The sequence below is a fragment of the Pongo pygmaeus genome, chromosome 15 (assembly GCF_028885625.2).
Source record: "Pongo pygmaeus isolate AG05252 chromosome 15, NHGRI_mPonPyg2-v2.0_pri, whole genome shotgun sequence".
Lineage (NCBI taxonomy): Eukaryota > Metazoa > Chordata > Mammalia > Primates > Hominidae > Pongo > Pongo pygmaeus.
Window position 1 is genome coordinate 19,814,739 of NC_072388.2, and position 27,896 is coordinate 19,842,634.

The window sequence follows — 27,896 nt, forward strand, 5'->3', positions numbered from 1 at the left end:
AGGGCATATTAACAAAGACTAGAGGAAAAACATAGAAAATGGATTATGATTGTAGATTCAAACCAAATAAAAATAATTACATTAAATGTAAATAGCATAAACATTCCAAATAAAAGGGAGATATTCTCAAACTAGACAAAAAGACACAATTGTATGTCATTCACAAAAAATGTACTTTAAACACAAAGATAAGTTGAAAGTAAGAGGCAACCTATGCCATGCAAGTAGCAACCATAAGAAAGCTATGTGTCTCTATTAATATGAAATAATATTTGAAAATGAGGGGTGTTATGAGATAAAAGCATTATTTAATAACAAACAGAGGGTCACTTGATCAAGAAGAGATAATATTCTCTAAATGTTTATGTACTGATAGCAGAGTTATAAAATATATGAAACAAAATTAACAGAATTAAAGGAGAAATAGGCAAATCTGTAATCAGAGTTGGAGACTGTAATGCTCTTCTCTAGTAATTGATAGAACAAGCAGACAGAAAGTCAGTAAAAATATACAAGCCTGGAACAATCAACTAGATCTAATTGACATTTATAGAGCCCTATACCCACCAAGTGCACTATATACATTCTTTTCAAGTACACATAGAACATTCATCAAACAGACCATATTTTTAGATGTAAAACAGTCTCAACAGATTTGAAAGGATTAGAATCCTACAGTTTTCTCACCACAATATAATTAATTTAGAAGTCAGTAACAAGGTATACAGTAGAAAATCCCCAAATATTTGCAAAATTTTTTTTTTTATTTATGAAGTATTTATTGATGATTCTTGGGTGTTTCTCGGAGAGGGGGATATGGCAGGGTCATAGGATAGTAGTGGAGAGAAGGTCAGGAGATAAACACATGAACAAAGGTCTCTGGTTTTCCTAGGCAGAGGTCCCTGCGGCCTTCTGCAGTGTTTGTGCCCCTGGGTACTTGAGATTAGGGAGTGGTGATGACTCTTAAAGAGCATGCTGCCTTCAAGCATCTGTTTAACAAAGCACATCTTGCACCGCCCTTAATCCATTTAACCCTGAGTTGACACAGCACATGTTTCAGAGAGCATGGGGCTGGGGGAAAGGCCATAGATCAACAGCATCCCAAGGCAGAAGAACTTCTCCTAGTCAGAACAAAATGGAGTCCCCTATGCCCACCTCTTTCTACACAGACACAGCAACAATCTGATCTCTCCTTCCTTTCCCCACACTTCCCCCCCTTCTTTTCAACAAAACTGCCATCGTCCTCATGGCCCGCTCCCGATCCCGATGGTGGCTGTCTCTTCGGAGCTGTTGGGTACACCTCCCAGAGAGGGCGGCCGGGCAGAGGTGCTCCTCACCTCCCAGACGGGGCCGCCGGGCAGAGGCGCTCCTCACTTCCCAGACGGGGCGGCCTGGCAGAGACGCTCCTCACCTCCCAGATGGGGCGGCTGGGCAGAGGTGTTCCTCACTTCCTCCCAGATGGGGTGGCCAGGCAGAGGCGCTCCTCACTTCCTCCCAGATGGGGTGGCAACCAGGCAGATGCACTCCTCACTTCCCAGATGGGGCGGCCGGGCAGAGACGCTCCTCACCTCCCAGACGGGGCAGCCGGGCAGAGGCGCTCCTCACATCCCAGACGATGGGCGGCCGGGCAGAGACGTTCCTCACTTCCTATACGGGATGGCGGCCGGGCAGAGACCTTCCTCACTTCCTATACGGGATGGCGGCCGGGCAGAGGCGCTCCTCACTTCCCAGATGGGGCGGCTGGGCAGAGGGGCTCCTCACATCCCAGACGATGGGCGGCCAGGCAGAGACACTTCTCACTTCCTAGACGGGGTGGCGGCGGGGCAGAGGCTGTAATCTTAGCACTTTAAGAGGCTAAGGCAGGAGGCTGGTAGGTGGAGGTTGTAGGGAGCCGAGATCACGCCACTGCACTCCAGCCTGAGTACCATTGAGCATTGAGTGAGTGAGACTCCGTCTGCAATCCCAGCACCTCGGGAGGCCGAGGCAGGCAGATCACTCGAGGCCAGGAGCTGGAGACCAGCCCAGTCACCACAGCGAAACCCCGTCTCCACCAAAAACACAAAAACCATTCAGGCATGGCTGCGCGTGCCTGCAATCCCAGGCACTTGGCAGGCCGAGGCAGGAGAGTCACAGGAGCCCGAGGCAGGAGAGTCACAGGAGCCCGAGGCAGGGAGGTTGCAGTGAGCCGAGATCACGGCAGTACAGTCCAGCTTCGGCAACAGAGGGAGAGGGAGAGGGAGAGGGAGACCGAAGAAAGGGGAGAGGGAGAGGGAGAGGGAGGGGGAGGGGGAGGCAGAGGGGGAGGGGGAGGGGGAGGGAGAGGGGGAGGGAGAGGGAGAGGGAGAGAATATTTGCAAATTAAGCAATGTACTTCTAAGTCACCCATTGATAAAAGAAGAAATTGCAAGGAAAGTTAGAAGATATTTTGAAGTAAAAAATGATAAAATACAGCCCAGGTGCGGTGGCTTATGCTTGTAATCCTGGCACTTTGGGAGGCTGAGTTGGGCGGATCACCTGAGGTTGGGAGTTTGAGACCAGCCTGACCAACATGGAGAAACCCCGTTTCTACTAAAAATGCAACATTAGCCGGTTGTGGTGGCACATGCCTGTAATCCCAACTACTCAGGAGGCTAAGGAAGGAGAATCACTTGAATCCTGGAGGTGGAGGTCGCAGGTGAGCCGAGATTGTACCATTGCACTCCAGCCTGGGCAACAAGAGCGAAACTCTGTCTCAAAAACAACCAACCAACCAAAACAAACAAAAAACCCCTTAAAATTTCACAGAAAAATTCTAGGCTCAGGTGGCTTCAAAGGTGAGTTGAATAGAACATTTAATGAAGAATTAATTCTAACCCAACACAAAACAGAAAATAGAAGGAGGGCAGTCCGGCCCCATCTGTAGTCATCCACATTGAATCATCAGCATCAGCATCACTTTGGAATTTGTTAGAAATGCAGAGTCTTAGGCCAAACTCCAGTCCTGGTGATTCAGGATTTGCATTGTAGCACAGTTCCTGAATTTGTACCTTTTTGTTCAGCAATGTGGTCCTGAAGTGAGGAAGTAAACAGAATGATGAAGGGAGGTGGGGAAAATATTTTTTTCAAGTTCTAGGTTTTTTTTTTTTTTAAACTAGTTGATTGTTTTATTTTGTTGAGACTCTAAACTTGCCTTAGATTCAATTTTTTTAAATTTGTGAGTGAGATTGGGCTAGAACAGTGGTTCCCCTATGGGAACAATTTTGTCCTTCAGGGGATATTTTGGAATATCTGGAGATATTTTTTGTTGTCGTACAGAGAGTTGAAACTGGCATTTAGTGGAGAGAGGTCAGAGATGCTCTAAACATCCTAAAATGGACAGGAGAGCGTCCAACCAAGAATTATTTTGTACAAATGTTAGTGCTAATATTGACAAACTGTGGACTACAGAATCCTAAGCGTCCTAATAGCTCTGAAATTCTGGGATCCAATTTAACTGAAAAGACATTCACTGAATACTGTGTGCCAAGTTATTATGGTCTTACATTGGCATGCCAGTGGGGAGACACAGTCCCACAGCATGGGCATACACTATCTAGCCCCTAACCATGTATATGACCATTGATCTATGCCAGCCAGACAATACATGTTCACAATTTTGAAAAGAATAGGAAAGCTAGGGTCAGCCACTCTCATTCTACAAGGAGATCAGTAATTCACTCTCTGAAGTAAGAGCAGGCCAAGGACTGTTTATAACTAACCTCATCACTCAGATGTACTTTCTATTTCATATTATTAATAACAAATTATACTCGTTATCCTGTATTTATAAATATAATGTGCATCACATACAGAGTGAAAGAAAAAATGACCAAGGGAAAAGAAAAAGTAGATAAATTGGGAGCAAAATGAACATTGCTTATTCATATTGAAATCCATGTCAGTACTAGAAAATAGAGATATTCCATGCCATTGTTTTTGACAATAAGGCAATATTTTATGAAAAAATCATAGGGGTAGAAATTTTTCCAGGCCATAATTGTGAGTAGTGTTATAGTACATAGGCAGAACAGAAGCAGACCACCTAAAGACTAGTATTTTCAACTCTGCATGCTATATATCCGAAGGACAGCTATTGACCTAAAGTGTTAAGAAAAGTTCAAGGAAAATGCAACTAAGAAATATGATAAAGGATCTGGGAATTATATGTTATGATGAATGAGTAAAAGGATAAAACAATTTAAATGAAAACTTTAAATAAATAAATTTAATGTATATAAATCTAAATACATTTTGTAATATGTACATATCTTTGTATTTTAGGAAAGTGTTTCTGCATAATCACACTAGAGATATATTGGTTATGCCATGTAGATGAGGAATTAGATTAATTTTTTACATTGCTTGGAGATCTACTAAGTCAAAGCACAGGGAAGGGACTTCAACTTGTGAAAAACAGTCAGACCAAGTTTCCCTGGATGGAGAGTAAATTTGCCATTGTCTGTTTCCTACATATATTATGCTACTAACAGACATTGGTTTTATGCTTACTTATATTTATTATTACAGGAATGAATCAGAAAGACTGAAGAAATTAAAATAGATGATGTAGGGTTTGGATAGAAAATTTAAAGTACTGAAGGACTTTATCACAGGGGAATATCTAAACAATGATTTTAGCAATAGACAATAAAATCGAGGGAAAAGTTTTTGGGTCTGAAATCTGAGCAGTGCCCATGGTAACAGGAGGGGAAATTCTACTACAGATCATTATTCAGTGATCACATTTGAGGACAAGCCACTCATTCTGACAATAGGAATAAGAATACACTTGGAAAAGATGTACATTTGTTTACATTATCTCAATCTGTAGCCTGTTTCCTGAGATGTTTACTCTTTTATGTCAATACTTTGCAATAAGTAAGCCACATATCCATAATTTCAGATGATCTGTTCTTCCAGAGGAAAATATTTCAGAGTGCATGTCAGATTTGTCATCACAATCTATAGGCTAAACTCTTCCCTTTCATTAGACCAATATTATTAACTCATGTAAGCCTTTCTCCCTCCTTTTATCTTTTATTGTATAAGTTAGTCATTTTGAAGAAAACAACACTCATGTTTTGACCTCTGGCACTGTCAATTTCCTGGGAATGGCAAGAACAGAAACAAGGCCAGGTTTGGAGGAGCAGAGCCTGAAATAGGATGCATCTGATATATTTAGTGAACCTGTCTTACTCCAATTTTTGTGCTTAAATGCTACCTTCAGAAAGAGTTTTCCTCTGTGAGTGCTGAAACAGGATGGTTAATTGGCTGATTGATTTTCTGGCAAACTCAAAAAATAGTAGAGGGATAAGGAGGAAACGTTTTATGCCTCGGTAGCTTTGTAGACTGAATCATGGCATTTTCTTAATTTCAAGTAGACTGACATTAATAAACATGAAAAACCTCTAACTTCTTCAAATATATTTAACATGATTCAGTAGTGTACTGAGAAGATAAAATGGAATTCTAAAACCTACATTTGCACTTTTTCTGTCTGCTAATCCACATAATTTCTGACTGGAGGTACACTTGGAATTTACTTTATTTGGCCTTCTGCTGTTTCATGTGCCAGAATCTCCCACAGATACAAGATAACTGGTTTAGCGTTTGGGGATCTGACCACAAGGTGGCAGAGCTTCTCTGCTCATGTAGAATGTATGAAAGGATCCTTCTGGTTGACTTCTGTGAGTAGGCTGATGACAGAAGCAGATGCCTCTGTGGACAGTTTAAGAAACCATAGTGCTTTGGAGGAAAGGAAGAGATACTTGATAATATAGCTTTCTTGGCTGGAGATTGCAGGTCCCAGTGGGGAGAACAATGAAGACACTTACTGGATCTTTGTTCCTGTTTTTGTGGCTGCAGCTGGACTGTAAGTCGAGAGCTTTTGGGGAACAGAGTGTTTAGTAAATATTCATTAGAAGTCTGGGGAGGAGTCTCATCTGGTCTTTTCCAGAATGCCTGAAGTTACTACAGTGAAAAAAATAAAAAAGCAAACTCTAGAGAATGATGACCTGATGATCTTGTCTGACTTTTCCTTTTGCACAGGTATGAGTAGAGGAGAGGATGTGGAGCAGACTCTTTTCCTGAGTGTCCAAGAGGGAGACAGCTCTGTTATAAACTGCACTTACACAGACAGCTCCTCCACCTACTTATATTGGTATAAGCAAGAACCTGGAGCAGGTCTCCAGTTGCTGACATATATTTTTTCAAATATGGACCTGAAACAAGACCAAAGACTCACTGTTCTATTGAATAAGAAGGATAAACATCTGTCTCTGCGCATTGCAGACACCCAGACTGGGGACTCAGCTATCTACTTCTGTGCAGAGCATACACATTGCTTCTCAGGCACCTGTATCCTGTACCCAAACCTGCACCTGGGACTAAAGCCACACTGTATTTCCTTTACCTTTAAGTCAGAGATCTTGCTGTGTTGTATTTTTAATGTATGGACATTACAAAACATCTTAAAAGGTTAGTTTCAAAATGACTTAATAATTTTCAGAACATTTTGATTAAACTCTTTTTGGGAGTTAATGATTTCTTAGTTGATATCCTGGTCTTAGGGTTGACTTTATGGGTGCCATAAAGTCATCTGAATGATTTCTCCCCTACCAAGGACATCTTGGTGTCAGAGAATCCTCTCCTTGATGGAGTCTCTTATCTTTTAACATTAGTATTTATTAACTTTTTCTAACTATAAATATATTAACTGCATGGTATAGGAAAAAACAGGACATTATAAAATAGGAAATCAAAATGTCTTATAATCCTATCATGCAGATAATTCATAGCTAACATTTACTATTCCTTCTTCATTAAAAAAAATTAAGGTCACTTTTCCAGTGGCAGCAGCTGGGGTGAGAGGAGCAGTGGCTCTCTCCTCTCTCTGCCATGGCATGTGCTTGCCCACTGATGTCACGTACTCTGAGAAGGGAGAGTCATCTGGCAAAAAATGTCACTTTGTCTGCCATATTCAAGGCTCCTATTTGACCAGATATTGTGAACTTTGTTCACACCAACTTGTGCAAAAACAACAGACAGTCCTATGCTGTCAGTGAATTAGCAGGTCATCAAACCAGTGTTGAGTCTTGGAGTACTGGCAGAGCTGCAGCTTGAATTCCCAGAGTTCGAGGTGGTGGGACTCACCATTCTGGCCAGGGAGCTTTTGGAAACGTGTCGTGGAGGCCGAATGTTTGCACCAACCAAAACCTGGCTCCATTGGCATAGTAGAGTGAATACAACCCCAAAACGGTATGTCATCTCTTCTGCCCTGGTTGCCTCAGCCTTACCAGCACTGGTTATGTCTAAGGGTCATCATATTGAGGAACGTCCTGAACTTCCTTTGGTAGTCGAAGATAAAGTTGAAGGCTACAAGAAGACCAAGGAGGCTGTTTTGCGTCTTAAGAAACTTAAAGCCTGGAATGATATCGAAAAGTTCTATGCCTCTCAGCAAATGAGATCCAGCAAGGGCAAAACGAGAAACCATCACCGTATCCAGCGCAGGGGCCCCGCATCATCTATAATGAGGATAATGGTATCGTCAAGGCCTTCAGAAACATCCCTGGAATTACTATGCTTAGTGTAAGCAAACCAAACATTTTGAAACTTGCTCCTGGTGGGCATGTGGGACTTTTCTGCATTTGGACTCAAAGTGCTTTCTGGAAGTTAGATGAATTTTCTGGCACTTGGGATAAAGCTGCTTCCCTCAAGAGTAACTACAATCTTCCCATGCACAAGATGATCAATACAGACCTTAGCAGCATCTTAAAAAGCCCAGAGACCCAGAGAGCCCTTCAAGCACCTTGCAAAAAGAGTCATCGCAAAGTCCTAAAGAACCCACTGAAAAATCTGAGAATCATGTTGAAGCCAAACCCATACGCACAGATCATGCGCCGGAACACCATTCTTCGATAGGCCAGGAATCACAAGCTCTGGATGGGTAAGGCAGCAGCCGGCAGCAGCAGCACTAGAAGCCAAATCAGATGAGAAGGGGGTGGTAGGCAAGAAGCCTGTGTTAGGTAAGAAAGGAGAGAAGGCCATTGTTGGTGTTAAGAAGCAGAAGAAGCCTCTGGTGGGAAAAAAGGCAGCAGCTACCAAGAAACCAGCAGCTGAAAAGAAGCCGGCAGAAAAGAGATCTACTATGGAGGAAAAGAAGCCTGCTGCATAAACTCTAAAATTTGATTATTCCATAAAAGTCAAATCATTTTGAACAGCTTCTTTTGAATAAAGACCTAATCAAAGAGGCAGTGAGGAAAAAAAATTAGGATCACACAGACTTGTATTTTAATTTAATAGTATATTCTAATCTGAATGTTTCACATTTCCCCAATCTTATAAAAATAAATTTTTAAATGATTTTGTGAGTGATTTTATAAGCCAGCATTTTATTTCTCCTATGATCGTCCCATATATCTCTGGTAAAAGACAGTATTTTTCTGAACTCAGGTGTTACCCTTTAAATAGTTTCTTACATGTAGGAAGTTTTAAATTTTCTAGAAATTTATTTTTTCTTCTGTTCTAGAAATAATTTGTTTCCTCAATCACTTATGCTCTTTTCCTCTCATTCTTTCTTCCTCCTTGAAGTGCTGAATGTTTTCATTCATCTCATTTTTTTTTTCTATTTTTCACAGCATTTTAAAGGGAAAGTTACGTGTTTCTAACATTGTGTGTTAAGGTTTCTTTCAGCACTGATGATATTGGGATTTATTAAATCTTCCAGGAGCAGATAAGGAGGTCAGGGTTGATTTGGAATTATTTGCCAAGCCAGAAGCCAGGATGTCTTTTGCTAGTACGAATGGTACATCACTCATATTTAGATGCCAGTTGGAGAACTTGCTGGAGAGGTCCATAGTGATATCCACTTCTGTGCCTGAATTGCTTTTATATTACCATGTCTTTGTATGATTGTATCATTCTAACAGGGAGAGTAGTTTGGTGACCTAAGTTCAGTGGTTTGGTTCCTTAAAAATGACAGTGATGCTATTTGGTATTCCTCTAATGGCATGCAAACAAACCATAGTTTGTTTCTTTTTTTTTTTTGAGACAGAGTCTTGCTCTGTTGCCCAGTGGCACGATCTTGGCTCACTGCAAGCTCTGCCTCCTGGGTTTACGCCATTCTCCTGCCTCAGCCTCCCGAGTAGCTGGGACTACAGGCACCCACCACCAGGCCCGGCTAATTTTTTCTATTTTTTGGTAGAGACGGGGTTTCACCATGTTAGCCAGGATGGTCGCGATCTCCTGACCTCGTGATCCGCCCGCCTCGGCCTCCCAAAGTGCTGGGATTACAGGCGTGAGCCACTGCGCCCGGCCGTTTGTTTCTAAGATTAAAAATTTTGTTTAAAAACAGATGTTTACTTTCTGTAATGCCTTATAGAGATAGTTGGTGTTTAGTTTTTCACTTTGTACTCGCTATCATCATCATCATCATCATTATCATCAAGTGGAAGCTAATTCTTCCTCATATAATTCATGATCAGAATTACCCTTTATTATTTTACTCTTTGATCTCTCTCTATTTCCCAGGACCCCTGCCACTGCTTTATAAGTGTTAGTCTAATTGCTCATTTGTCCTTAGGGCTGTCTCAGGTGAGCTTTTATCATGTAGGCAGTAACACATGGGTTAACTGGACTATCCTTTAAGTCTATCTTCTTTATAATATGTTTAAAAAGTTGTTCAGTTTTTAGGGCTATGACTTGTGCCACTCCTAGCATCCGGCACTTGTGTGTATTTCACTGTTTTTAATGTTTTACCAATGGACATTTAAGGAAAGGGGCTAGGTAAAATGCACTGAATACACGGATCCATCAATATGTTTGAAATAATGCATGTGAAACACCTAGCATGATCCTGGCATGTACTCATCATTATTTAATACCGAATGGGTACTGACATATCAGCAGACTTCATCCTCAATATGGATGTAGCTAGATAAAAACCAACAGAATGTAGCTTTCTCTTATTTCTGGCTTGGTGTTTCACTTTTTCTGGTATCATGATGCCCACTAAATTGAACATGTCCAAAACTAGAATATGTCTTTTTTATTTTATTTATTTATTTACTTATTTATTTTGAGATGGAGTTTTGCTCTGTTGCCCAGGCTGCAGTGTAGTGGTGTGATCTTGGCTCACTGCAACCTCCGCCTCCTGGGTTCAAGCGATTCTCCTTCCTCAGTCTTCTGAGTAGCTGGAATTACAGGTGCCTGCCACCATGCCTGGCTAATTTTGTATTTTTGGTAGAGACAGGGTTTCTCCGTGTTGGCCAGGCTGGTCTTGAACTCATGAACTCAAGTGATTCACCTGCCTCAGCTTCCCAAAGTATTGGGATTACAGGTGTGAGCCACTTCACCTGGCCAATATCTGTCTTTTTAAAAATAAGTTTTTTTGATATAGACTTGGCAAGATGGCTGAATAGGAACAGCTCTGGTCTGTAGCTCCTAGCAAGATTGACACAGAAGGCAGGTGATTTCTGCATTTCCAACTGAGGTACCCGGTTCATCTCACTGGGACTGGTCAGACAGTGGGTGCAGCCCACAGAGGGTGAGCCAAAGCAGGGTGGGGTGTTGCCTCATCTGGGAAGCAGAAGGGGTCAGGGAACTCCCTTCCCTAGCCAAGATAGCCGTGAGGGACTGTGCCATGAGGAATGGTGCACTCCAGCCCAGATACTGTGCTTTTCCCATGGTCTTCACAACCCACAGACCCACAGGAGATTTCCTCCGGTGCCTATGCCACCAGAGCCCTGGGTTTCAAGCACAAAACTGGGTGGCTGTTTGGGCAGACACCAAGCTAGCTTCAGAATTTTTTTTCATACGCCAGTGGTGCCTGAAACGCCAGCAAGACAGAACCATTCACTCCCCTGGAAAGGGGGGCTGAAGCCAGGGAGCCAAGTGGTCTGGCTTAGCGGGTCCCACCCCCACAGAGCCCAGCAAGCTAAAATTCACGGCTTGAAATTCTTGCTGCCAGCACAGCAATCTGAGTTTGACCTGGGACACTCAAGGTGGGGAGATGGGCATCTGCCATTGCTGAGGCTTGAGTAGGCGGTTTTACCCTTACAGTGTACACAAAGCTGCTGGGAAGTTCAAACTGGGCAGAGCCCACCACAGCCCAGCAAGGCTGCTGTGGCCAGACTGCCTCTCTAGATTCCTCCTCTCTGGGCAGGGCATCTCTGAAAAAAAAAAGCAGCAGCCCCAGTCAGTGTCTTACAGATAAAACCCCCATCTCCCTGGGACAGAGTACCTGGGGAAGGGGTGGATGTGGGGGCAGCTTCGGCAGACTTAAATGTCCTTGTCTGACAGCTCTGAAGAGAGCAGTGGATCTCCCAGCACAGTGTTTGAGCTCTGCAAAGGGTCAGACTGTCTCCTCAAGTGGGTCCCTGACCCCATGTCTCCTGACTGGGAAACACCTCCCAGTTGGGGCCAACAGACACCTTATACAGGAGAGCTCTGGCTGGCATATGGCAGGTGCCCTCTGGGACAAAGCTTCCAGAAGAAGGAACAGGCAGCAATCTTTGCTGTTCTGCAGCCTCTGCTGGTGATACCCAGGCAAACAGGGTCTGGAGTGGATGTCCAGCAAACTCCAGCAGACCCGGAACAGAGAAGCCTGAGTGTTAGAAGGAAAACTAATGAACAGAAGGGAATAGCATCAACATCAACAAAAAGGAAGTCCACTTAGAGACCCCTATCTGAAGGTCACCAACATCAAAGACCAAAGGTAGATAAATCCACAAAGATGGGGAGAAACCAGCACAAAAAGTCTGAAATTCAAAAAACCAGAACACCTCTTCTCTTCCAAAGGATCACAACTCCTTGCCAGCAAGGCAACAAAACTGGATGGAGAATGAGTTTTACAACTTGACAGAAGTAGGCTTCAGAAGGTGGGTAATAACAAACTCCTCTGAGCTAAAGGGGTATGTTATAACCCAATACAAAGAAGCTAAGAATGTTGAAAACAGGTTAGGTGAATTGCTAAATAGAATAACCAGTTTAGATAAGAACATAAATGACCTGATGGAGAGGAAAAACACAGAACGAGAACTTCGTGAAGCATACACAAGTATCAATAGCCAAATCAATCAAGCAGAAGAAAGGATATCAGAGACTGAAGAGCAACTTAATGAAATAAAGTGAGAAGACAAAATTAGAGAAAAAAAGAATGAAAAGGAACCAACAAAACCTCCAAGAAATAACGGACTATGTGAAAAGACCAAATCTACATTTGACTGGAGTACCTGAAAGTGATGGGAAGAATGGAACCAAGTTGGAAAACTCTTCAGGATATTATCCAGGAGAACTTCCACAACCTAGCAAGACAGGCCAACATTCAAATTAAGGAATTACAGAGAACAGCATAAATATACTCCTCAAGAAGAGCAATGCCAAGACACATAATCATGAGATTCACCAAGGTCAAAATGAAGGAAAAAATGTTAAGGGCAGCCAGAGAGAAAGGTCGGGTAACCCACAAAGGGAAGCCCATCAGACTAAGAGTGGATCTCTCTGCAGAAACCCTACAAGCCAGAAGAGAGTGGGGGGCCAATATTCAACAATTCTTTTTTTTTTTTTTATCATTTCAGCTTTATTTTATATTACATCAAAATTACATTTTTGAAACTTTGTGGAGACCATAAAACATTTGCTTTCAAAAAATTACCCTTGTTGCCGATAGTATCTTCTCTATAGGCATATTCTACATGTGTTTTATGATTTCTTTTTTTAATTTTATTATTATTATTATTTATTATACTTTAAGTTCTAGGGCACATGTGCACAACATGCAGGTTTGTTACATATGTATACATGTGCCTTGTTGGTGTGCTGCACCCATTAACTCATCATTTACCATTAGGTATATCTCCTAATGCTATCCCTCTCCCCTCCCCCCACCCTACAACAGGCCCCGGTGTGTAATGCTCCCCTTCCTGTGTCCATGTGTTCTCATGGTTCAATCCCCACCTATGAGTGAGAACATGCGGTGTTTGGTTTTTTGTCCTTGCGATAGTTTGCTAAGAATGATGGTTTCCAGCTTCATCCATGTCCCTACAAAGGACATGAACTCATCATTTTTTATGGCTGCATAGTATTCCATGCTGTATATGTGCCACGTTTGCTTAATCTAGTCTATCATTGTTGGACATTTGGGTTGGTTCCAAGTCTTTGCTATTGTGAATAGTGCCACAATAAACATACGTGTGCATGTGTCTTTATAGCAGCATGATTTATAATCCTTTGGGTATATACCCAGTAATGGGATGGCTGGGTCAAATGGTATTTCTAGTTCTAGATCCCTGAGGAATGGCCACACTGACTTCCACAATGGTTGAACTAGTTTACAGGCCCACCAATAGTGTAAAAGTGTTCCTATTTCTCCACATCCTCTCCAGCACCTGTTGTTTCCTGACTTTTGAATGATTGCCATTCTAACTGGTGTGAGATGGTATCTCATTGTGGTTTTGATTTGCATTTCTCTGATGGCCAGTGATGATGAGCATTTTTTCATGTGTTTTTTGGCTGCATAAATGTCTTCTTTTGAGAAGTGTCTGTTCATGTCCTTTGCCCACTTTTTGATGGGGTTCTTTGTTTTTTTCTTGTAAATTTGTTTGAGTTCATTGTAGATTCTGGATATTAGCCCTTTGTCAGATGAGTAGGTTGCAAAAATTTTCCCCCATTTTGTAGGTTGCCTGTTCACTCTGATGGTAGTTTCTTTTGCTGTGCAGAAGCTCTTTAGTTTAATTGGATTTCATTTGTCAATTTTGGCTTTTGTTGCCATTGCTTTTGGTGTTTTAGACATGAAGTCCTTGCCCATGTCTATGTCCTGAATGGTAATGCCTAGGTTTTCTTCTAGGGTTTTTATGGTTTCAGGTCTAATGTTTGAGTCTTTAATCCATCTTGAATTAATTTTTGTATGAGGTGTAAGGAAGGGATCCAGTTTCAGCTTTCCACATATGGCTAGCCAGTTTTCCCAGCACCATTTATTAAATAGGGAATCCTTTCCCCATTGCTTGTTTTTGTCAGGTTTGTCAAAGATCAGATAGTTGTAGATATGTGGCATTATTTCTGATGGCTCTGTTCTGTTCCATTGATCTATATCTCTGTTTTGGTACCAGTACCATGCTGTTTTGGTTACTGTAGCCTTGTAGTATAGTTTGAAGTCAGGTAGTGTGATGCCTCCAGCTTTGTTCTTTTGGCTTAGGATTGACTTGGTGATGTGGGCTCTTTTTTGGTTCCACATGAACTTTAAGTAGTTTTTTCCAATTCTGTGAAGAAAATCATTGGTAGCTTGATGGGGATGGCATTGAATCTATAAATTACCTTGGGCAGTATGGCCATTTTCACGATATTGATTCTTCCTATCCATGAGCATGGAATGTTCTTCCATTTGTTTGTATCCTCTTTTATTTCATTGAGCAGTGGTTTGTAGTTCTCCTTGAAAAGGTCCTTCACATCCCTTGTAAGTTGGATTCCTAGGTATTTTATTCTCTTTGAAGCAATTGTGAATGGGAGTTCACTCATGATTTGGCTCTCTGTTTGTCTGTTATTGGTGTATAAGAATGCTTGTGATTTTTGCACATTGATTTTGTATCCTGAGACTTTGGTGAAGTTGCTTATCAGCTTAAGGAGATTTTGGGCTGAGACAATGGGGTTTTCTAGATATACAACCATGTCATCTGCAAAGAGGAACAATTTGCCTTCCTCTTTTCCTAATTGAATACCCTTTATTTCCTTCTCCTGCCTGGTTGCCCAGGCCAGAACTTCCAACACTATATTGAAAAGGAGTGGTGAGAGAGGGCATCCCTCTTGTGCCAGTTTTCAAAAGGAATGCTTCCAGTTTTTGCTCATTCATTATGATATTGGCTGTGGGTTTTTCATAGATAGCTCTTATTATTTTGAGATACATCCCATCAATACCTAATTTATTGAGAGTTTTTTAGCATGAAGGGTTGTTGAATTTTGTCAAAGGCCTTTTCTGCATCTATTGAGATAATCATGTGGTTTTTGTCTTTGGTTCGGTTTACATGCTGGATTATGTTTATTGATTTGCATATATTGAACCAGCCTTGCATCCCAGGGATGAAGCCCACTTGATCATGATGGATAAGCTTTTTGTGCTGCTGGATTCAATTTGCCAGTATTTTATTGAGGATTTTTGCATCGATGTTCATCAGGGATATTGGTCTAAAACTCTCTTTTATGGTTGTGTCTCTGCCCGGCTTTGGTATCAGGATGATGCTGGCCTCATAAAATGAGTTAGGGAGGATTCCTTCTTTTTCTATTGATTGGAATAGTTTCAGAAGGAATGGTACCAGCTCCACATTGTACTTCTGGTAGAATTTTGCTGTGAATCCATCTCTTCCTAGACTTTTTTTGGTTGGTAAGCTATTAATTATTGCCTCAATTTCAGAACCTGTTTTTGATCTATTCAGAGATTCAATTTCTTCTTGGTTTAGTCTTGGGAGGGTGTATGTGTTGAGGAATTTATCAATTTCTTCTAGATTTTCTAGTTTATTTGCGTAGAGGTGTTTGTAGTATTCTCTGATGGTAGTTTGTATTTCTGTGGATCAGTGTTGATGTCCTCTTTATCATTTTTTATTGCATCTATTTGATTCTTCTCTCTTTCTTCTTTATTGGTCTTGCTAGTGGCCTATGAATTCTGTTGATCTTTTCAAAAAGCCTGCTCCCGGATTCATTAATTTTTTGAAGGGTTTTTTTGTGTCTCTATCTCCTTCAGTTTTGCTCTGATCTTAGTTATTTCTTGCCTTTTGCTAGCTTTTGAATATGTTTGCTCTTGCTTCTCTAGTTGTTTTAATTGTGATGTTAGGGTGTCAATTTTAGATCTTTCCTACTTTCTCTTGTGGGCATTTAGTGCTATAAATTTCCCTCCACACACTGCTTTAAATATGTCCCAGAGATTCTGGTATGTTGTGTCTTTGTTCTCATTGGTTTCAAAGAACATCTTTATTTCTGCCTTCATTTCACTATGTGCCCAGTAGTCATTCAGGAGCAGGTTGTTCAGTTTCCATGTAGTTGTGCGGTTTTGAGTGAGTTTCTTAATCCTGAGTTGTAGTTTGATTGCACTGTGGTCTGAGAGACAGTTTGTTATAATTTCTGTTCTTTTACATTTACTGAGGAGTGCTTTACTTCCAACTATGTGGTCAATTTTGGAATAGGTGTGGTGTGGTGCTGAGAAGAATGTCTATTCTGTTGATTTGGGGTGGAGAGTTCTGTAGATGTCTATTAGGTCCGCTTGGTGTAGAGCTGATTTTAATTCCTGGATATCCTTGTTAACTTTCTGTCTCGTTGATCTGTCTAGTGTTGAGAGTGGGGTGTTAAAGCCTCCCATTATTATTGTGTGGGAGTCTAAGTCTCTTTGTAGGTCTCTAAGGACTTGCTTTATGAATCTGGGTGCTCCTGTATTGGGTGCATATATTTTTAGGATAATTAGCTCTTCTTGTTGAATTGATCCCTTTACCATTATGTAATGGCCTTCTTTGTCTCTTTTGATCTTTGTTGGTTTAAAGTCTGTTTTATCAGAGACTAGGATTGCAATCCTTGCCTTTTTTTGTTTTCCATTTGCTTGGTAGATCTTCCTCCATCCCTTTATTTTGAGCCTATGTGTGTCTCTGCACATGAGATGGGTTTCCTGAATACAGCACACTGATGGGTCTTGACTCTTTATCCAATTTGCCAGTCTGTGTCTTTTAATTGGAGCATTTAGCCCATATACATTTAAGGTTAATATTGATATGTGTGAATTCGATCCTGTCATTATGACATTAGCTGGTTATTTTGCTCATTAGTTGATGCTGTTTCTTCCTAGCCTTGATGATCTGGTAACAGAGCCAGACCCTGTCTCAAAAAAAAAAAAATGTAAAACAGTAATGAATAAATAGACACATATACAGAAGATACAAGGAGACAACTTGCACAAGGAAAAGCCACATGGTTCACAAACATATGGGAAATGTTTAAACCTACTGGTATTCACAAAAGTGAAAGCAAATAACTTTAAAAACCTATCAAGGAAGAGGGCCGAATAGGAACATCTCTGGTCTACAGCTCCCAGTGAGATTGATGCAGAAGACGGGTGATTTCTGCATTTCCAACTGAGGTACCTGGTTCATCTCATTGGGACTGGTTGGACAGTGGGTGCAGCCCACAGAGGGTGAGCCGAAGCTGGGTGGGGCATCACTTCACCCAGGAAGTGCAAGGGGTCAGGGGAGATTTCTCTTTCCTAGACAAGGGAAGCTATGACAGACTGTACCTGGAGAAATGGTACACTCCTGACCAAATACTGCTCTTTTCCCACAGTCTTAGCAACTGGCAGACCAGGAGATACCCTCCTGTGCCTGGCTCGGCATGTCCCATGACCACAGAGCCTTGCTTACTGCTAGCACAGCAGTCTGGGATTGACCTGCGATGCTGCAGCTTGATGGGGGGACAGGCATCTGCCATTGCTGAGGCTTGAGTAGCTCACAGTGTAAACCAAGCAGCCAGGAAGCATGAACTGGGTGGAGCCCACCACAGCTCAGCAAGGCCTACTACCTCTATAGATTCCACCTCTGGGGGCAGGGCATAGTAGAACAAAAGGCAGCAGACAGCTTCTGCAGACTTAAACGTCCCTGTCTGACAGCTCTGAAGAGAGCAGTGGTTCTCTCAGCATGACATTCGTGCTCCAAGAATGGACAGACGGCCTCTTCAAGCAGGTCCCTGACCTCCGTGTAGCCTGATTGGGAAACATCTCACAGTAGGGGCTGAGAGAGACCTCAAACAGGTGAGTACCCCTCTGGGATGAAGCTTCCAGAGGAAGGATCAGGCAGCAATATTTGTTGTTCTGCAGCCTCTGCTGGTGATACCCAGGAAAACAGGGTCTGGAGTGGACCTCCAGCAAATTCCAAAAGACCTGAAGCTGAGGGGTCTGACTGTTAGAAGGAAAACTAACAAACAGAAAGGAATAGCATCAACATCAACAAAAAGGACATCCACACCAAAACCCCATCTGTAGGTCACCAACATCAAAGACCAAAGGTAGATAAAACCACAAAGATGGGGAGAAACCAGAGCAGAAAAACTGAAAATTCTAAAAAACAGAGTGCCTCTTCTCCTCCAAAGGATTGCAGCTCCTTTCCAGCAAGGGAGCAAAACTGGACAGAGAATGAGTTTGATGAGTTGACAGAAGCAGGCTTCAGAAGGTCTGTAATAACAAACTTCTCTGAGTGAAAGGAGCATGTTCTAACCCATCACAAGGAAGCTAAAAACCTTGAAAAAAGGTTTGATGAATGGCTAACTAGAATACACAGTGTAGAGAGGACCTTAAATGACATGATGGAGCTCCAAACCATGGCACAAGAACTTCATGATGCATGCACAAGCTTCAATAGCCAATTCAATCAAGTGGAAGAAAGGATATCAGTGATTGAAGATCAAATTAATGAAATAAAGTAAGAAGATAAGGTTAGAGAAAAAAGAGTGAAAAGAAATGAACAAAGCCTTCAAGAAATATAGACTCTGTGAAAAGACCAAATATACGTTTGACAGGGGTACTGGAAAGTGACAGGGAGAATAGAACCAAGTTAGAAAACACTCTTCATGGTATTGTCCAGGAGAACTTCCCTAACCTAGCAAGGCAGGCCAAAATTCAAATTCAAGAAATACAGAGAACACCACAAAGATACTCCTTGAGAAGAGCAACCCTAAGACACATAATTGTCAGATTCACCAAGGTTGAAATGAAGGAAAACGTGTTAAGGGCAGCCAGAGAGAAAGTCTGGGTTACCCAAAAAGGGAAGCCCATCAGACTAACAGTGGAACTCTCTGCAGAAACCCTACAAACCAGAAGAGAGTGGGGGCCAATATTCAACATTCTTAAAGAAAAGAATTTTCAACCCAGAATCTCATATCCAGCCAACCTAATCTTCATACGTGAAGGAGAAATAAAATCCTTTACAGACAAGCAAATTCTGAGAGATTTTGTTACTACCAGACCTGCCTTACGAGAGCCCCTGAAGGAAGCAATAAACATGGAAAGGAACAACCAGTACAAGCCACTGCAAAAACATACTAAATGGTAAAGATCATCAACGCTATGAAGAAACTCCATCAATTAATGGGCAAAATAACCAGCTAACATGATAATGACAGGATCAAATTCAAACATAACAATAACAACTTTAAATGTAAATGGGCTAAATGCCCCAGTTAACAGACACAGACTGGCAAATTGGATAGCGTCAAGTCCAATTGGTGTGCTGTATTCAGGAGACTCATCTCACATGCAAAGATGCACATAGGCTCAAAATAAAGGAATGCAAGAAGATCTATCAAGAAAATGGAAGGCAAAAAAAAAGCAGGGGTTGCAATCCTAGTCTCTGATAAAACAGACTTAAACCAACAAAGATCAAAGGAGACAAAGAAGGCCATTACATAATGGTAAAGGGATCCATGCAACAAGAAGGGCTAACTATCCTAAATATATATGCACTCAATACAGCAGCACCCAGATTCATAAAACAAATTTATAGAGTCTGCAAAGAGACTTAGACTCCCACACAATAATAGTGGGAGACTTTAACACCCCAGTGTCAATATTAGACAGATCAATGAGACAGAAAGTTAACAAAGATATCCAGGACTTGATCTCAGCTCTGGACCAAGCGGACCTCATAGACATCTACAGAACTCTCCACCCCAAATCAACAGAATAGACATTCCTCTCAGCACCACGTCACACTTATTCTAAAATTGACCACATAATTGGTAGTAAAACATTCCTCAGCAAATGTAAAAGAACAGAAATTATAACAGACTATCTCTCAGACCACAGCGCAATCAAATTAGAACTCAGGATTAAGAAACTCACTCAAAACCACACAACTACATGGAAACTGAACAACCTGCTCCTGAATGACTACTGGGTACATAATGAAATGAAGGCAGAAATAAAGATGTTCTTTGAAACCAATGAGAACAAAGACACAACATACCAGAATCTCTGGGACACATTTAAAGTAGTGTGTAGAGGGAAATTTATAGCACTAAATGCCCATAAGAGAAAACAGGAAAGATCTAAAATTGACACCCTAACATCACAATTAAAAGAACCAGAGAAGAAAGAGCAAACACATTCAAAAGCTAGCAAAAGGCAAGAAATAACTAAGATCAGAGCAGAACTGAAGGAGATACAGACATGAAAGACCCTTCAAAAAGTCAATGAATCCAGGAGGTGGTTTTTTGAAAAGAGCAACAAAATTGATAGACCGCTAGCAAGACTAATAAAGAAAAAAGAGAGAGGAGTCAAACATACCCAATAAAAATGATAAAGGGGATGTCACCACTGATCCCACAGAAATACAAACTACCATCAGAGAATGCTATAAACACCTCTATGCAAATAAACTAGAAAATCTAGAAGAAATGGATAAATTCCTGGGCACATACACCCTCCCAAGACTAAACCAAGAAGAAGTTGAATCTCTGAATAGACCAATAAGAGGTTCTGAAATTGAGGCAATAATTAATAGCCTACCAACCAGAAAAAGTCCAGGACCAGATGGATTCATAGCCGAATTCTACCAGATGTACAAGGTGGAGCTGGTACCATTCCTTCTGAAACTATTTCAATCAATAGAAAAAGAAGGAATCCACCCTAGCTCATTTTATGAGGCTAGCATCAACCTGACACCAAAGCCTGGTAGAGACAACAAAAAAGAGAATTTTAGGCCAAAATCTCTGATGAACATTGCTGCAAAGATCCTCAGTAAAATACTAGCAAACCAAATCCAGCAGTACATTGAAAAGCTTATCCACCATGACCAAGTCAGCTTCATCCCAGGGATGCAAGGCTGGTTCAACATACATAAATCAATAAACGTAATCCATCAGATAAACAGAACCAATGACAAAAACCACATAATTATCTCAATAGATGCAGAAAGGGCCTTCAACAAAATTCAGTAGCCCTTCATGCTAAAAACTCTCAATAACTTGGTATTGATGGAACATACCTCAAAATAATAAGAGCTATTTATGACAAACCCACAGCCAATATTACACTGAATGGGCAAAAACTGGAAGCATTCCCTTTGAAAACCAGCAGAAGAGAAGGATGCCCTCTATTACCACTCCTATTCAACGTAGTGTTGGAAGTTCTGGCTAGGGCAATCAGGCAAGAGAAAGAAATAAAGGATATTCAAATAGGAAAAGAGGAAGTCAAATTGTTCTTGTTTGCAGATGACATGATTGTATATTTAGAAAACCCCATTGTCTCAGCCCAAAATCTCCTTAAGCTGATAAGCTACTTCAGCAAAGTCTCAGGATACAAAATCAATATGCAAAAATCACAAGCATTCCTATACACCAATAATAGACAAACAGAGAGTCAAATCATGAGTGAACCCCCATTCACAATTACTACAAAGAGAATAAAATACCCAGGAATCCAACTTACAAGGGATGTGAAGGACCTCTTCAAGGAGAACTACAAAAAACTACTCAAAGAAATAAAAGAAGACACAAACAAATGGAAAAAAAATTCCATGCTCATGGATAGGAAGAATCAATATCGTGAAAATGGCTATACTGTCCAAAGTAATTTATAGATTCAGTGCTGTCCCCCTCATGCTACTACTGACTTTTTTCCCAGAATTGGAAAAAAACTACTTTAAATTTCATATGGAACCAAATAAGAGCCCTCATAGCCAAGAGAATCCTAAGCAAAAAGAACAAAACTGGAGGCATCACGCTACCTGACTTCAAACTATATTAGAAGCCTACAGTAACTAAAACAGCATGATACTGGTACCAAAACAGATATATAGAGCAATGGAACACAACAGAGGCCTCAGAAATAACACCATACATCTACAACTATCTGATCTTTGACAAACCTGACAAAACTAAGCAATGGGGAAAGGATTCTCTATTTAATAAGTGGCACTGGGAAAATTGGCTAGCCATATGTAGAAAGCTGAAACTGAATCCCTTCCTTACACCTTATACAAAAATTAACTAAAGATGGATTAAAGACTTAAATGTAAGACCTAACACCAAAAAAGCCCTAGAAGAAAACCTAGGCAATACCATTCAGGACATAGCATGTCGTATGTGTTGACATAGGACAATACTTCATGACTAAAACACCAAAAGCAATGGCAACAAAAGCCAAAATTGACAAATGGGATCTAATTAAACTAAAGAGCTTCTGCACAGCAAAAGAAGCTATCATCAGAGTGAACAGGCAACCTACAGAATAGGAGAGAAACTTTGCAATCTATCCATCTGACAAAGGGCTAATATCCAGAATCTACAAGGAACTTAAAGAAATTTACAAGAAGAAAACAAACAACCCCATCAAAAAGTGGGCAAAGGATATGAACAGACACTTCTCAAAAGAAGATGTTTATGCAGCCAACAGACATATGAAAAAATGCTCATCATCACTGGTCATCAGAGAAATGCAAATCAAAACCACAATGAAATACCATCTCACGCCAGTTAGAATGGCAATCATTAAAAAGTCAGGAAACAACAGATGCTGGAGAGGATGTGGAGAAATAGGTACATTTTTACACTGTTGGTGGGAGTGTAAATTAGTTCAACCATTGTGGAAGACAGTGTGGTGATTCCTCAAGGATCTAGAACTAGAAATACCATTTGACCCAGAGATCCCATTACTGGGTATATACCCAAAGGATTATAAATCATGCTGCTATAAAGACACATTCACACGTATGTTTATTGTGGCACTGTTCACAATGGCAAAGACTTGGAACCAACAAAAATGCCCATCAATGTTAGACTGGATTAAGAAAATCTGGCACATATACACCATGGAATACTATGGAGCCATTAAAAAGGATGAGTTCATATCCTTTGCAAGGTCATGGATGAAGCTGGAAACCATCATTCTCAGCAAACTAGTACAAGGACTGAAAACCAAACACCGCATGTTCTCACTCATAGGTGGGAGTTGAACAACGAGAACACATGGACACAAGGCAGGGAACATCAGACACTGGGGCCTGTTGGGTGGTGGGGGTCTGGGGGAGGGATAGCATTAGGAGAAATACCTAATGTAAATGATGAGTTGATGGGTGGAGCAAACCAACATGGCACATACATACTTATGTAACCAATCTGCACATTGTGCACATGTACCCTAGAACCTGAAGTATAATAAAAAAAGGACCAAAAGTTTTTTAAAAAAAGAAAGAAATACTTCTATTTGTATGCAGTGTTAAAAAAAAACAAAAAAAGAGTTTAGGAAATTATAGGAATAGCAAATTGAAAGAGAGATAATTTGGAAAAAATGCAGTGAAACATACTGCTCTGGTGGGAGAGTAAACCTGTAAGCCATTTTAAAAAGTAATTTAAAAACATGACAATAATCTAAAAAATATTCATTTTCTTCATTGTAATAATTTTCTCTAGATAATCTGTCTTTGGGAAAACTCTAAATGCATATAATAATTATTTACAAAGGTATTTGGAGAGTTATGTATACCACCTCAAAATGGAAAACCAAAATGTCTCATCTTTAAGGGAAAGGCTTAATGACCCAAATGGAATATTATGCACCAAATAAATGGTGTTTACAAAGATAATCTATAATGATTATTGAATAGTAATAATTAAAAAGAATCAAGATATCGTTGCCACTTTTTAAAAATCTGAATAGTGCAAATGCTGGGAAAAAACGCACTGAGATATTGATAATGCATACCTTTGCTTGATAAGGTAAGTAGTGATTTTCTCTTTCATTGTATTTTTATAAATTTTCCAAAATATGCCTTAGTTGATTAAAAGTCTTACCAATCCACCATATTCTGTAAATTTTCTAAAATTACTCTTAGCTCTGAAATTCAATGACCTGGTTCAGTCACCTATACCTCACAATGAGAAAGCAGCAATAACCTTCTGACTGGTTTTGCAGCCACTATTGGATTCCTTTTCTTATATTAACAGTTCACATTTATTCAGTTCTTACTGTGTCTGATGCATTATGTAAAGCATTTTATATACATTAGCCAATGCATTCTAGTGATATCCTCATTTTACAGATAAGGAAATTCATACTTAGAGACATTAAGTAGCTTGCTCAAGCTCACTCAGAGATTAAAAGGAAGAGTTTCAAAGCCAGAGTTGTTTGAGGCTGGAACACAAACTCTTAACTATTCTTTCATGATGTCTATCAACATACTTCTCCAAATTATTCTTGTAGATAAGCAGCCTAATTAATAGAATGTTAACAGAATAGAATGTCCAGTATATGGACTTCCATTTTCATAATATTACTTCCTCAAAAGCCTCAAAAGTTCCTTATTTGCTAACAAATAACCTACAAATGAATCCTGGCATTCAAAATCTTTTGTTTTCTAGACCTGAATTCTCCTTCCAACTTGATTTCCTGCTACACTCTAGCCCATTCTCTCTTTCTTCTCTCCGTCCGTCCATCTGTTCAGCTGTCATTGATCTCTCCATGGAATGGCATAAATGCATCTAAGGAAGTGACTACAATACATCCATCCTGGCATTAAAAAGTAGAAAAGAAAGAATTTCTGATATGTAATCAGAGGGCTGCTGTATTTTAAAAATAATTTTAAACACCCTCTCAGAGGGTATTCTAGGGGTAAAAAAACCCTTTACTCGTTTGAATTCTCGCTGAATTTAAACTGAATGTCTACTTATTATAGCCCAACAAGATAAAGAAAAAAGGCCTTTTGAAGTCAAAGCAATACTTTTTTTACCTGTGGGAAGGCCCATTCCCTAGATCTGGGAAAGCTTCCTGGAATTCAGCCATACATTTTCTGTGTTTTACATTATCTAGAGCACATGACATCTGCAACTGTGGCAGGAACGACAGAGTAGTTCAACTGGGCAGTGAAATGAAGAGCTTGGAAAACTTGATCATTTGACCTGTGTCCAGAATTAATATTGTCAATTCCATGTTATGTACTGAAACTCAATTAGCATTCTTCTGGACTTGTTACTTACAAGTGTGGTCTGAGAACCAGCTGTATCAGCATCACCAGTAAACTTGTTAAAAGTGTGGAATATCCAGCCCCACCTCAGACCTAATGAAACAGAATTCACAGCTTAACAAAATCCCCAGGTGATTTGCATACATAATTAAGTTTTAGAAGCCCTGAGCTGGAGCACGTTCCATTAGTATAACAACTTTCTGAACACAAGAGGGCAGTATTTCCTACCCCTCAGAGCCTTTCTCAGATTTGTAACGAAGTTCACTGCATAGCTGAATTAGCAGTATGTGTAAGGGGCTGAACAGGCTTGCCATTGATTGGCTGGATAGGAAGGCCAGAACTTCCTTCTAGGGATAGAAGAACCCCAGTAACACCTATCAAACTAAACAGAATGGCTTTTTGGCTGAGAAGGCTGGGTCTACATTTCAAGCCACATTTGGGGAGACGAATGGAGTCATTCCTCGGAGGTGTTTTGCTGATTTTGTGGCTTCAAGTGGACTGTGAGTTGGAGATTTCCTGTTGATGGAGACAGAGATCCAGGGCTGCAGTGCATAGGATGAAGGGGAAGGGCTAGGATCCATTCTTCCTCATGTTTGGTTATATCTGGGGTTGTGGGAGGAAAATAGACTCAAGAGTGTCAGTGTAGTGACTAACCCTCCTACTTTTGGTGTTGTGTTTCTGCCTAGGGGTGAAGAGCCAAAAGATAGAACAGAATTCTGAGGCCCTGAACATTCAGGAGGGTAAAACGGCCACCGTGACCTGCAACTATACAAACTATTCTCCAACATACTTACAGTGGTACCGACAAGATCCAGGAAGAGGCCCTGTTTTCTTGCTACTCATACGTGAAAATGAGAAAGAAGAAAGGAAAGAAAGACTGAAGGTCACCTTTGATACCACCCTTAAACAGAGTTTGTTTCATATCACAGCCTCCCAGCCTGCAGACTCAGCTACCTACTTCTGTGCTCTAGACACACAGTAGTGCCCTGGCAGCTGCTTCCTGCACCCAAACTCTGCTAACTCTTAGAATCAGAGCTCATGGCTGTGCTGTCTCCCAAAGGCTAATCACGGCTCCTGACAGAATGGGGGGCGTTACTTGAAAGGGCATTTTTCAAAACAAACAAACAAATGCTCTAAAGAATTCTTCAGAGAAAGGAGGGAGGATTTGCTTTTAAAAAACACATAAATTCTGCTTAGTTTTTGTGACTAGCCTAGAACAGCATGATAAATTTATGGAGTTAAACACATTACACTTAAGCATTAAAACATGGATTCTTCTAGATGAAAAAATAATCCAAACAATTTTGAGTCCCTTCCCAAACTGAACACTGAATAATGATGATGATGATGATAACGATAAAAAATTGACCTTTTTAAAAATTGCTCATCTTATGAATGGATAGCCATGCTATATTGGAAAACATGCCATAAGTCATGGCATTGCAGAGATAAATTTAGAGCCCTTGTTTACTATGTATGTGGCATCAGTGAGTAGGTCAATATACAAGTCTTTTTTTTCATTTGTTTCTTAAGAGACAGGGTCACACTCTGTCACCCAGGCTGGAGGCTGGAGTGCAATAGTACAATCATAGCTCACTGCAGCCCACAACTCCTGGGCTTAAGTGATCCTCCTGCCTCAGCCTCCTGAGTAGCTGGAATTACAAGCACACACCACCATGCCTGGGTTGTACAACTCTTTTAAGAAAGAGAACTTACACCTTCTCATGTTAGGCATGGGTTCTGAGTTGAGGACTTCTCCGTTATTATTGCCTGCATTGCCATTTCTATCAATTTCTGTCATCTATGTATTATCTTTTTTCTTGATCTATTTTTAGATTATTGCCAAGACAGACAGATCCCATAGGTCATGACATGTTCAGTTACTAACATGGCAGAATCTGTGGGTTTTGACTAACTCTGTTTGAGGCTAGGGCTGTTATTTCTGTCTGCTTTGGGCCACATACAGTCACTGCCAAAATGATATGATCATGAAGCTGTTTGTGTTTGAGTGTAGGAAGAGGTGCAGAGAGAATATATGTAGGATAATAGGGGAAGAAAACCATACATCTAGAAAAATACAATTTGAGGACAAGAAGTCCCTTCTTTTAATCACCATTAATAAAATAGAGACAGCTAGGAATAAGAAAATAATGGGCTCTGAGTCACTGGCATCTGGGATTTGATAGTCAGAGAGAAGGAGAGTTCAATGCAGAGATTGTTAACCATAGTTGGACATCTTGAAGGTTCATAAACTCCCTGGAATTGAGAATAGATGGAATATTATTATGACTTAATTACTGTTTGGGAGGAGTTTTCCTCCCATTTCTGGCAATGAACTAGAAAAGATTCATATAATTTGAATATGGATGAGAGTTATGTCAGAACAGGGGGCTGAGAGAAGGATGAGGGATTGTTCAACAGCTCAGGCCCAGAGATGAGGACAGACCTAAGAAATGATTGAATGTAGGAGAATTTAGAATGGAGTAAATAATTTTCTCCAACAGGAATTGGAATGCCTTTCCCTTTGTAATAAATGGGGGATATAAATTACAACTGGCAGTACAGCATTCAAAAGTATGGGTGTGGGAGTGCAACATATGGGTGGAAAATTCTGACCCAGTCAATGACTGGGCTGTGTTGTCTTGGGGAAGTGTTTCTAGATCTTTGAGCACCAAATTCCTCTCCTGTGAAATGCTAGTAATAGAAGTACCTCATAGGATTATTGTTAAGAATACATAAAATTATAAAAATATATATAATGCAACTACTGTGGTGGCAGGTACACCAGTGCACTAGAAATTCAACAGACACTTGCTTATAGTTGGTTCCTTCATTTCTTTCAGGAAGTTAAAAGCCAAATTTTCTCCTCTGAGCATTAAATATATCTTTTCATGTTCTATTTCT

At 40.6% G+C, this 27,896-nt stretch overlaps 1 pseudogene and 1 gene segment (V, D, J or C); both read left to right on the plus strand.

Moving 5' to 3' along the window:
- The first annotated feature begins 5,838 nt into the window (after positions 1-5,838).
- LOC129013220 (large ribosomal subunit protein uL4-like) lies at positions 5,839-8,251 on the plus strand (annotated as a pseudogene).
- Positions 8,252-25,395: 17,144 nt separating this feature from the next.
- LOC129012909 (T cell receptor alpha variable 6-like) lies at positions 25,396-25,974 on the plus strand. The segment is given in 2 exon segments: positions 25,396-25,492; positions 25,679-25,974. Coding segments are annotated over 2 exon segments (348 nt in total).
- Positions 25,975-27,896: the final 1,922 nt, after the last annotated feature.